The 12371-nt window shown below is 35.0% G+C and overlaps 1 protein-coding gene across 4 annotated transcripts in view; it reads right to left on the bottom strand.

Annotated features, from left to right (window-relative positions):
• The window catches only part of diaph2 (diaphanous-related formin 2), a 496954-nt gene extending 484935 nt beyond the window's left edge, over positions 1-12019 (bottom strand). For all 4 annotated transcript variants that reach the window (XM_063000538.1, XM_063000542.1, XM_063000539.1 and 1 more), the window contains exons 1-2: positions 11970-12019; positions 11181-11437 (exon numbers count right to left, since the gene is read on the bottom strand). In XM_063000538.1, coding sequence (XP_062856608.1) covers positions 11181-11267 — 87 coding nt within the window. In that variant the 5' untranslated portion in view covers positions 11268-11437; positions 11970-12019. The remainder of the gene's footprint in view (positions 1-11180; positions 11438-11969) is intronic.
• Between the last annotated feature and the right edge of the window lie 352 nt (positions 12020-12371).

Here is a 12371-nt window from a genome sequence, read left to right as displayed (position 1 = left end):
GTGCATATTGTACTAGCTGTTGACTAGCTTTAGCAAATCCATGGCCTAGCTAGTTTTTTTCTTAAAAAAAGTAAAATTTGTCATTACCGCAACACGTCATTACCAACACATAATGACATTTTGCTATGCCACTTCGCAGATAAATATGAAATATTAAAATTCAATTGTGGCCATCATTAAGTCTTTGCTCTAAAGCATGTAAGCATTGTCTTGACATAATTAAAACTAAATTATTACTCATTTTATTTTTCAAAAGTTAAGATGGTAAAAAGAGCCCGCAATTGAAGAATCACCCATGTATGGGGAAAATAAGTATTTGATCCCCTGCTGATTTTGTAAGTTTACCCCCTTACAAAGACTTGAACAGTCTATAATTTTTATGGAAGGTTTATTTTAACAGAGAGAGACAGAATATCAACAAAAAATCCAGAAAAAAACCATTAAATAAAAGTTATAAATTAATTTGTATTTAATTAAGGGAAATAAGTATTTGATCCCCTACCAACCAGCAAGAATTCTGACCCCCACAGACCGGTTATGTGCACAAAAAGCACACAAATTAGTCAATCGCCCTCATTCTGGAGCTCCATGCAAGATCTCACCTGGTGGGGTAAGAATGATTCTGAGAAAGATGAGGTCAGCCCAGAATTACACGGGAGGAGTTTGTCAATGATCTCAAGGGAGCTGGGAGCACAGTCACCAAGAAAACCATTAGTAACACACTTCGCCGTAATGGATTGAGATCCTGCAGTGCCCGCAAAGTCCCTTTGCTCAAGAAGGCTCATGTACAGGCCCGTCTGAAGTTTGCCAATGAACACCTGAATGATTCCGAGAAAGCTTGGGAGAATGTGATATGGTCAGATGAGACCAAAATTGAGCTCTTTGGCATCAACTCCACTTGCCGTATTTGGAGGCAGAGAAATGGCCAGTGGGGATGGTGTTCTTTGGGTCATATCCAGCATTTCTCTGCTCCCAGCTCCCTTGAGATCATTGACAAGCTCCTCCCGTGTAATTCTGGGCTGACCTCACCTTTCTCAGAATCATTCTTACCCCACCAGGTGAGATCTTGCATGGAGCTCCAGAGCGAGGGCGATTGACTATGATCTTGTATTTCTTCCATTTTCGAATTATCGTGCCAACAGTGGTCTCTTTCTCACCAAGCTTCTTGCTGATGGTCTTGTAGCCCATTCCAGCCTTGTGCAGGTCTACAATCTTGTCCCTGACATCCTTTGATAGCTCTTTGGTCTTGCCCATGGTGGTCGAGAGATTTGAACGGAAGAAACTGATTCTGTTACAGGAGTCTTTTATACAGGGACAGGACTAATTTGTGTGCCTTTTGTGCACATAACCGGTCTGTGGGGGTCAGAATTCTTGCTGGTTGGTAGGGGATCAAATACTTATTTCCCTTAATTAAATACAAATTAATTTATAACTTTTATTTAATGTTTTTTTCTGGATTTTTTGTTGATATTCTGTCTCTCTCTTAAAATAAACCTTCCATAAAAATTATAGACTGTTCAAGTCTTTGTAAGGAGGTAAACTTACAAAATCAGCAGGGGATCAAATATAAATATATATATGTATATATGTATATATATACTTATTTATTACACTTATATATTACTTATAATATTAATATTATAATATTTTATAACATTTATGGGTCATTGACGTGACGCCAAAATTTTTTGTCCGACTGCATTTTCTTCAGTTAATGTTTAAATGCATAAAAAGATGCCATATGTATGTAATATCTCTCCCATATATGTACTCAATTTGACTTTTAACAAAACATTAGTAAATTGTCATTTTTTGTCTTTTAAAGTGTCAAAATATTATATGGTGCGACCGTCTGGCCATGACTTCTGTTTAAAAAACTTTATTTAAATTCTCTACACCTATTCGTCTTTATTTTCTGCCCTACTTGGCATAATTTTCAAAGTGTTTTGCAGTACTGTACAAAAATGCAAAGTATTTTTATTTTAATTTCCATCATAATATACAAACAAACTTTGTCCGATGATGCCCATTTTATGAAATATTATGTGGTGCGACCATGAAGAAAAGGCCACTTTGGGATTTTTATTTTGAAAACAAGTTAAAGACTGGAAGTTGTATAATACACCTATTTGTCAAGGGCCCTTGAAAGCAACAAGCAGGTTTGTAACTCAAACTCAATTTTCAAAAACATAACCTTTTTAACAGCTGGTATGTAGTTGCCATGTTTAGATATCATGTGGTATGACCTCAAAAATATAATGAATATTAAGTTATTTCTACAAACATATATTTTGATTATAGATTTCAGAATCACATTATGTGGGAAGCTAGCTTATTTTGTTTAGGTGGCCAATTCTGTGCCTGTAAATTTGAACTAAACTTGAAAAAATCATGTGGTGCGACCAAATATCATGCGGTGCGACCATTGCAGAGTGATTTCCATGATGGATATATGTCCTAGATTGGCAGTATTTGTGCTTTTATATATATATATATATATATATATATATATATATATATATATATATATATATATATATATATATATATATATATATATATATATATATATATATATAACTGATGATTTATATACGTAAAGTACTTTATTATAGTATTTTTGGAATAGATTTTATTGCAATATGACTAATATTCTAATATTTCAGAAACAATGATTTATGTTTAAACTTTGAACAATTTGTGAAAAATGCTAAATTAAAATTAGTAAATGTAATTTCACTTTGGTAATTATGCATTTTTAGGCATTTATTCTTTTTTATTTATATATTTATATAAATATAAATGACTGGGTCAGAGCATCTCCAAAACTGCAGCTCTTGTGGGGTGTTCCCAGTCTGCAGTGGTCAATATCTATCAAAAGTGGTTGAAGGAAGGAACAGTGGTCAACCGGCAACAGCATCATGGACGGCCAAGGCTCATTGATGCACACGATCCGTGTGGTCCGATCCAACAGACGAGCTACTGTAGCTCAAACTGCTGAAGAAGTTAATGCTGGTTCTGATAGAAAGGTGTCAGAAAACACACAGCAGCACAGTTTGTTGCACATGGGGCTGCATAGCCGCAGACCAGTCAGGGTGCCCATGCTGACCCCTGTCCACCACCGAAAGTGCCAACAATGGGCACATGAGCATTGGAACTGGTCCACGAAGCAATGGAAGAAGGTGGCCTGGTCTGATGAAGCACGTTTTCTTTTACATCACGTGGATGGCCGGGTGCTGGTGCGTGTGCATTGCTTACATGGGAAACACACGGCACGAGGATGCACTATGGGAAGAAGGCGAGCCGGCGGAGGCAGTGTGATGCTTTGGGCAACATTGTGCTGGGAAATCTTGGGTCCTGCCATCCATGTGGATGTTAATCTGACACATAGCTCCTACCTAAGCATTGTTACAGACCATGTTTCACCCTTTCATGGAAAGTTTGTGAAACATTTCTATTCATGTCAGTTCGATGAAATGTTAATAAAATCTGGTTTAAATCTATTGTTGTAGGGAATGTGTTAATTGATTTCTTCAAATTTTTAACAATAGGAGGTCCATGTCATTTGGGGCGACCACTTATCATGTGGTGCAACCAATAACAGACGTAACTGAATTAAATTATAAATAATAAATCTCACTTATGTTACTGAAATATGCAGTATGCCTAAGTTAATGGTAATTGTAAAACATTTTAATGTGTTTAATGTGATTTACAGGAAAAATAAGTCTGTTAAGTACATTTAAGGAAGTGAATTTGATGTTATACAACAAAAAATACAAGTACATTATTTACAAAAACTCAAAGTAATAACATAATTTGTTTCTAAACACATTATATTATTAAGTACTTGCAAAAAAAAATTTAAGCATGTTAAAATAAATCACAGTCGCACCACATGACATTTTGTTAGGCCACAGCCAATTCAACTGAATGAAAAAACACTAAAATGACTTAATTTAACATTTTAATAGGAATTTACGTGTACACAACATTCTAAACGAGTGAACAATTGCAAGAAACACTCTTATTTGTAGTATTTTAAAATTGGCCTGTTGAAAATCCTTATACGTCATTGACCCTTATACGTAGTACTATTATTATTATACTGTTATAATATATGCCACATTGCTATTTACAGCAATCCTGTTTTGCCACTAGATGGCACACAATGTCTGGGCAGCTGATACCAACTCTTCATAAAGACAACTTTTATAAATTAGTATGAAAATAACACCACAGTTAATAATATAATAAGAAGAATATAACAACCACCTTAAGTTCTATTAGGTTTTGTTTTTTACCATAATACTACAAAACTAGAATTTCTGTTTTATTGCAAAAACTAACTAATATCAATAGAAAATAGAGAAAATGTAAAATGTTCTGCGGTTTATTATATGAAATTATGTTAATTAAAAATGGTCAGCAGCATGTTAAAACAAGTCTTAATGTCATAGCAATGTAGAAAAATAACCTTCATTAATGTAGGAATATTTGTTTTTTCTTTTTTTTAATTGTTTAATCTAAAGTTACTTTTATTTTTGTCTATAAGTTAAACACAAATAAGGAACCACTAACAACAAGAAAGCATAAAAGTATTATGTGTTGATTCTGTGATTTGTCAGTCACAATCATTTAATTGTAAATGATAACTGCCATGCCAGTAATATGAAAATATTTGACAGTAATATATCAATATAATTGTAATGTTATAACACATCTTAAGAACAGACTTTAATTAACAAAGAATTGTTAACCCATAGAAACAGGGATCTGTAGCAAAAACATGTAATAAACTACTGAAAAAACATTAAAAAAAAAAAACTTTTGACCTCTAAAGGTAGTTTAGCATTAGTGTAGCAAAGTTAAATCTCAATGAAAAATTATTTTTCCCTAAAATATTTACCTCAGATTGTTTACATTTCAGGTAAATATGAGGCCAAACAATAAGAACATATAATTGTACAGTTAATTGTACAGTTGTAGAATGTGTGTTTAGGACTTACTGAATATATTGTTGGTGGAAAAGTTCTTCTTTATGACTTTCTGACAATCTTATTACATATTTGTCACAGTGAATAATTTAAGATAATTGAACAAAATCATTAAAGAAACTTGTGTAAAAAAGATGATAAAAGAAAGTGTAATATCACTGATTCGAGAGAAAAAAACTGTCCAACGCTCCTGTAAGAAAGTATCAGCCATGGTGGTTACACAGTCCACCAGTTAACCGATTCAAATTATAAAACCAATTCCAAATAAGTTTAGAAAATAAGAAAAAAAAGAAATAAAAACAGACATCTGTAATTACAAGTACTTTTTGACCTGTGTCAAAAAAGTTCATATGTTGCTCTATGCTCATGTACCACTCAGCATAACATGACAGATGATGGCTTTTAAACTAAACTAACAGTGTAGTGTCGGTGTAGTCCTTTTCCTCTTGGTCTAGAAAATAAAAGGACCATTATTTCCAAAAGCAATTAAAAGATGGACTTGGATGTCAGACCTGAGGAGAGGTTTTTGCTCAGCTCAAACCCAGAGAAGTTGGCAGTGTTTCTTGATGTTGTTGATGTATGACTGTTGTTTTGCATAGTGAAGTCTTAGCTAAACTATTTACTGAAAAGAGCTTTGCACGTCTTTCCACTAGGGCCGATCAAGGCATTTTTAACTGATCGGAAATCGGCTTTACTAATGCCGATCATAACCCGATCTTTTGTTTTACGTCAGCATGTCCGCTGTGTGGAAATACTTTAAATTGGAAAGTGAAACGAGTCCAACAGCGGTGTAATGTCTGTAATGCGAGCGTTTCACAAGGCGGTAGGAGTAGAGCTTCGTTCATTACTGTAGAATTTTACTGTTTATATGGTATGTGAGTCAAGGATCACACCGGTTTACAAAACAATAACTTTTAATCCGAGTATGAAAACTTCAGGACCATAACATACAGCTTTTACCAGTTTACATGTTACAAGACTGAACGACATCTCAGTATCAAGCTCTCTGATTGGCTTAGTTATGTAACCGAGCGTCGTAGTGATGCACTCGCTTAATAAATAAATAAAATACACGGTATATTCACAAATTGTCGGGAGCAAAACACTCTATTAACTTATTCTGTTCCGAATAGCGGACAGCCAGAGCCGAGCACGCTATCCCATGCACTATGGAAGCCCCAAAGGGTCAAAACACACTCACTTTGCGTAGACCCGTCCATCAAACCATTGTCACAATACAAGCACTTTAAAAACTGGCTTTCCTTCATAACAAAAGAGTGACTTTCCATTTTATTTTGGTATTCAGGTGTTACTGTAATGCTGTTAAGTAACTTATTTGTTTTTTTATATTCAAGTTAAGCTGCTACACCACTTGTGAGTGGAGATTTTTGTTAATTTTTTGTGTATCACTGCATTAAACAGAATTATGTTCTTTGAATATAAAGTTCAAAGTGAAACTAATTATCTCACTTGATTTTTACTACAATGCTGCACTAGGTTTGTTTACTTTTATTTTGTAAAAGAACATTAAGCAATAGCTTGGATGCAGGCAATTTTTTTCCTACAGCACTGCAGAGCTATTCAGTTGTTAAACATATAGATTGGATTAATTTGAATAACTGTAATGTACTTGAAGTGTGCACTGTGTAAACAGTGTTATCTAGTTCTTATCTAGACAATATCTAGAAAATACAAGTATCGGTTTGAGAATCGGTATCGGATCGGGATCAAAATTAAAGATCGGGAACAAAAAAACGTGATCGGGACATCCCTACTTTCCACATCTGTGTGGTTCCATTTATGGTGTCAGTATGTTGTGTGTCAGTTTACCATGTAAGGACTTAAATGTCACAGGCATTAAACAGTGAATTTTTAACCTTGCCCTTTAGATTAGAAGATTTCTTCAAATTCTTAAAAACTTTATGGATTATAGATGGCAAATTCCAAAATTGAGTTGAAAAAACTTATTCTTCAATGGTTAGATTTTTTGCTCAAACAGTTTTTCATATAATAATGAATCTCAGTCATTCTTGCTAGTAACTGAGCCTTTTTTTAATGCTCCCTTCATACCTACGCTTAATTAGGTATTACATAATTAGATATTATTTACCCGTGGAAGTTTTAACAGAAATCCCAAAGAGGTCGCAAAAATCCCCAAAATACTGCATTCATTGCAAAACACTTTTACTAACCTATTAAGCACTACATAGCCTTGGGGGTCCAGGGTCATAGACATTCGGGGTTATCAGGGCTGATGGATTGCTCTCGTTCAGCCTCTCACTTATGATCACTCAGGGTTGTTGAGGGTGGAGGAAAGATGCGCTGATGGCTCATGGCTGTGGTACATTCTAGTTCTCACTGAGTTGTAATAATTAAAAATGCTACACAATTTACTCATGATATTTTAACCACAACTTTTGTTTTTTAACATGGTGGTTCTGTAGTTTCTTTTCACCAACCTAAGACTGAAGCCTGTAAGTATGAGGATGTCATTCCAATAATGCTGATTCTTCAGAACTGCTGGTGTGATGGGAATCTGCAGTGACTTCACTCACAATATGAGTCCAAAGACTCAGACGTTACTCAATCACAGACTAAACTGAAAGATCATAAACTCTAATTAATTCCATTCACCTTTTTCTATAAATTTTGTTATGAATAATTTTATTTTTACTTACTATTTAGTATTTATTAAACATACCAAATACCCTCTATGCCACTAATTGATCCCCTGCTCCTTTTAAGGTTTCTTCTTCATAAATACTTAGAATTTTCTTGCCACTGTTTAACCTCAACTTGCTTCTATGTGGTTGGATTTGAAAATCTCCACCTTCTACAAACTTGTACAGTACTTTTAAAACCAAATGAACACTGCCCATGTAAATAAGTGCAATTTAGGTCTCCACTATGCAAAGCAAAAGCCATATATTAATAACATCCAAAAACATAGTCAACATCTTTGGGCTCAAGATCATTTGAATTCATTTGACGTTTGCTGTGGTTTAAAAAGTCCACCTTTGAAATTTATTTTGGTTAAATATTAGATTGGTATATACTCACAACATATGCTGGCATCTAGACCTTTTTTTTACCAAAGATGTCCCTCTTTGGGGCGCTCAGGTGGTGCAATGGTCTAATACACTAGCACACAACTTAAGTCGTAATGTTGAAATCTCAGCAGTGATACCATGTGGCCATGTGTGAGGAAGAGAAATGTATTTGAACCTCCGCATCTGTACAAGGTCCCAGCAATTTACACATGGCAATGAATCACTTTTCGTATGTGGTACAGCTTTCTGTGTGAATTAACTCTTGCATAAAGTACTGGAGGGGACAAATGCTAGTCTGCTAGTCCTTTTGCCAACATGGGAGTTATAAAGCAGCAAAGCAATTGGAATTGGAAAAGAAAAGAAAATAGTAAAAAAAAAAAAGTCTGTTTATTTTAGCTTGATAAAGACAAGCAACCTTCCGCACATGTCAAAACAGTTTTGATTTGTAGTGACAGCGAAGATGCTAGATCGACTGAATGCAACACAACATAGAACAACTGAGATCCATGACTGATGAGCAGCTAGTGCTATAACAAGCAACTATGGGCAAAACTTCCACTTTTACAACCACAACTCAAGTCCTTACTTCCCAAATACTAAACGAAACATTGCTATAGATGATGTAATACAGTAAAAAACACGTCACACACATAACTTTGGAAAGTGTTGCATTCATTAAATTTAGAATAGGCACACTTATATAAAACATAAAAGCTGATCAGTTAAAGCATTAATTACCCTAGAACTAGTTTAACTGGACACGGGTCAAAGACATTTATTTTAAATGCAATAGATTCTGTTCAAAATTAAAGACAAAATTAAAGGCAAAATTTGGCATAAACACAATATAAAAATATACTGTGGTTTATGCCTCCTTACAGCACAACACTGGATTCCTCTCGTCAGCTTAATCAATTCTAATACGAACTAACAGCAGCTTTAAATTATTTTAAATGAAATTATACAAATCTTAATCATGTTCTTATGTGACTTAGCCTTGTTTCTGAATCACTAAAACCAAAGGAGCAAGAGAAACTTCACCAGAACAAACATACATTGTCTGATAAGTGTATCGTATGGACTGTTACCTTTGAGCAAAGCTCACGGAGTTCATTAGTTCGTGTTTGTGTTTTTTTACAACTTAGCACTCTTTTTAGGTTTAACAACACACCCTATATCCTTCATCTGATGGTCATTAATATATTTTTGCTATAAAAAGTGGGCATTGTGGTAAATTTGTGGCCACAGACCATAAATGCCTCTTTTTAAAGGTAGTGTCAAAATGTCTTTTACCAGCGTAGCCAACATACCAAGCTTTGTTACTTCCCTTCCCCCCCCCCCCCCCCCCCCCCACTTCCTGTGCTCCCATTTCCTTGAGTTTCATTTCCTGTCATTTAGAGCACTTCTAAAAGATCCTGTTATTGCTTACATTGATTTGACTCCAGAAGTAAACAAAGTGTCAGGACCTACCCTTGCAAAAAGACCAGTTCTTTCACTTATCCCAGTCTGAAAACTTTAACACTGACATGTACAGCTGCACAGTACTTTTTTTCAAACATGTTAAAATTAAATAAAATAAAACAGCAAAAAGAGGTAAAGCACTGGTTTTGGTTAAACAGGGTTTGGCTTTAAAAACGGATTTGCTTTTTTTCCTTTTGACTGCTCCTGTATTTAAAGAGCCTAATCGACCACTGACCAAAACATGAAACATTTATGCTACATACAGTAAATTCACAAAGTATTTACACACCTTGACTTTTTGCACATCTCATCCTCATGGATTTGATTTTGATCAGATACAACTGCTATTTTAGCCATGAATCTACACGGAGTCAACCATAATCAAGAAAACACACGTTTACTTTTACAAAGAAAAAGGAAAAATTAAATGTGAAATGTCTTAATAACAAAATATTAAAGACTCTTTACTCAATACATTGTAGGAGCCCTTTGGCAGATACTACTGCTGCAAGGCTTCTTGGATATGACTGGATGGCAAGTGTCTGAACTGTTTGATGGGGTTTAAGTCTGGGCTCTGGCTGGCCACTCAAGAACATCCAGAGACTTGCCCCAAAGCCACTTCAGTGTTGTCTTTGCTGTATTATTGGGATATTGTCAAGTTGAAAGGTGAACAATCACCCCAGTTTAAGTTTGCATACACTCTGGAGGAAGTTTTCTTTAAGAATGTTCCTGTATTGGCAGTTGTAGCTTAGTGGTTAAGGTACTGGACTAGTAATCAAAAGGTCGCTGGTTCGAGCCTTACCACTGCCAGGTTGTCACTGTTGGGCCCTTAAACAAGGCCCTTAACCCTCAATTGATTAGACAGTATACTGTCAAAGTACTATAAGTCGCTTTGGATAAAAGCTCCTGCTAAATGCTGAAAATGTAAATGTCATGTAAATGTATTTGGCTGTCTTTATGGGTTCCTCAATTCTTAACAGTCTACCAGTCACTAAGATGCATCGCTATAGCAGGATGCTGCCAACACCACATTAAATCTTATCAGTTATTTTGGCCAGGTGATGTGCACTGTTTTGCACAATAATGCTTGCTGTTCTGCTTACAGATTTTTTATAGATTTATGCTTAAAAATGGGAAGTTATATCAATTTAAAATCAAATCCACAACACAATTTTGCAAAAAGTAAATGGGTCTAAATATTTTCTAAATACCCTGTTTTGACAAGTAATAGCTGAAAAGACTAATCATACATCAATGCAAGATGTTAGGGGAAGTCAGGCATTACATGCAAAACATGACATGTTCAGAATTAATGGGAAAACAAGTTAATACACATGTAATAACAATAATAATGTTATGAAACTATTTTACAACCAGAAAGCATCTTATCAGTTAACAGAGGAGTGTTCATGTAATTCATTTAAAACCTATTTAGCTAGCAAATAGTTTTCTGTTTTCTGCTAAAAGAACAAAACAGACTTTTGGACTTTCTTACTGCAGGGTCTGACAGCAGTTATTACACCTCTGCATTTAACTAAAAAGGACACATTGCTAGATAAATTATAGCTTGCTTAATTACATTAATTATATGAGCGGATGTCTAACCGTTTGCCTAAATAAAAATGAATCAGACTCATGCTGTACACAACGAATATGTGTAATAGGTACATACCAGCTTCTTGTTCTTACTATCCTCTTCATTTGGTTTCTTTTTGGATGGTTTATTGGGGTCCTCTGCACCACCTGCTTGCTGATCCATCTCCAGGTCGAATGTTCAGACGTTCTACACTAATTGAGAATACCACCGTTACGTACTTGAGAAATCAAATAACTCTAGAAAACAATTCCATACATGGGAAAACTAGGGTGATTTCATGGTTGATGATAATCCAAGTCCAGTTTAACTCCAAAGCAGTAGTGCTGGTAAACCTGTAGAAGAATCATCCAGGTTATTATTTAGTAAGCAATATAATGAAAGAATTTTTCTAAACAACTGGTATTACAAGCTAAACAGTAGTTGTAGCTGCCATGTAAGTTTCTGTTGGCCGCATTTACTGTGCTGACACTTTATAAATAAAAAGTTAACCATTACGAGGTGATTAAATGCTTCTTAAAAGAAACAATGTTGCCACTCTACAATAAAGCTCTAGCATTAACAATAGATTTCTACACAAACTTGGAATTGGTAAATATGAAAATGTGAACCCTGTCTTATGTCCAGTGGAATTCGCATTGTTTTCAGGACTTTATAAACACATAAGAATTTAACAATAAACGACGTTATTACTTTAGCACAATTTTGGCGATATCCATAGGCTTACAGTACTTATCCCATGAAACTTATTACAAACTTTAAATCCCCATAGTTATGTATTTAAGTCATTTTCATCAGCTACGTTATTCACATTAACCCCCTTTAAATACACACAGCTGTCAGTTAACAATGTTAAACAAAACTCACAGAATCTCATCCAGGGCTTCACCAAAACAACCAAACCTCAGTGCAAGGCCGATTATTGTTCCTCCTGTCTGGTGTTCCGATTGGCCCTGTGAATCGCAACACGAGGGAAAGAGTGGAGCAGCGATTGGTCAGATGAAGCGTAAATCAAACCGACAAGAGACTTTCTAATGATGTCAGACTCGACACCGCGCCTCAAATCATTACTATGAAAACGCCATTTTGATATTATGAAAAGCCATACGTGTCTTCACCGTCAAATCACAATTCGTTACAGCGACATCAAGAATCATCGAGAAATAACAAAATAAGAAATAAAAAAATCACTGCAAAACATGATCGATTGAGAACAAGATGGGTTGGGCAGGTTTATCAGTATAAGTCATAACCAGTAAAATAGCATAA

Source organism: Trichomycterus rosablanca, chromosome 8, assembly GCF_030014385.1.
Source record: "Trichomycterus rosablanca isolate fTriRos1 chromosome 8, fTriRos1.hap1, whole genome shotgun sequence".
In the NCBI taxonomy this organism is placed as follows: Eukaryota; Metazoa; Chordata; class Actinopteri; order Siluriformes; family Trichomycteridae; genus Trichomycterus; species Trichomycterus rosablanca.
Note: the sequence above shows the minus strand (reverse complement) of the source record. Positions and strands in the feature narration are given on the sequence as shown.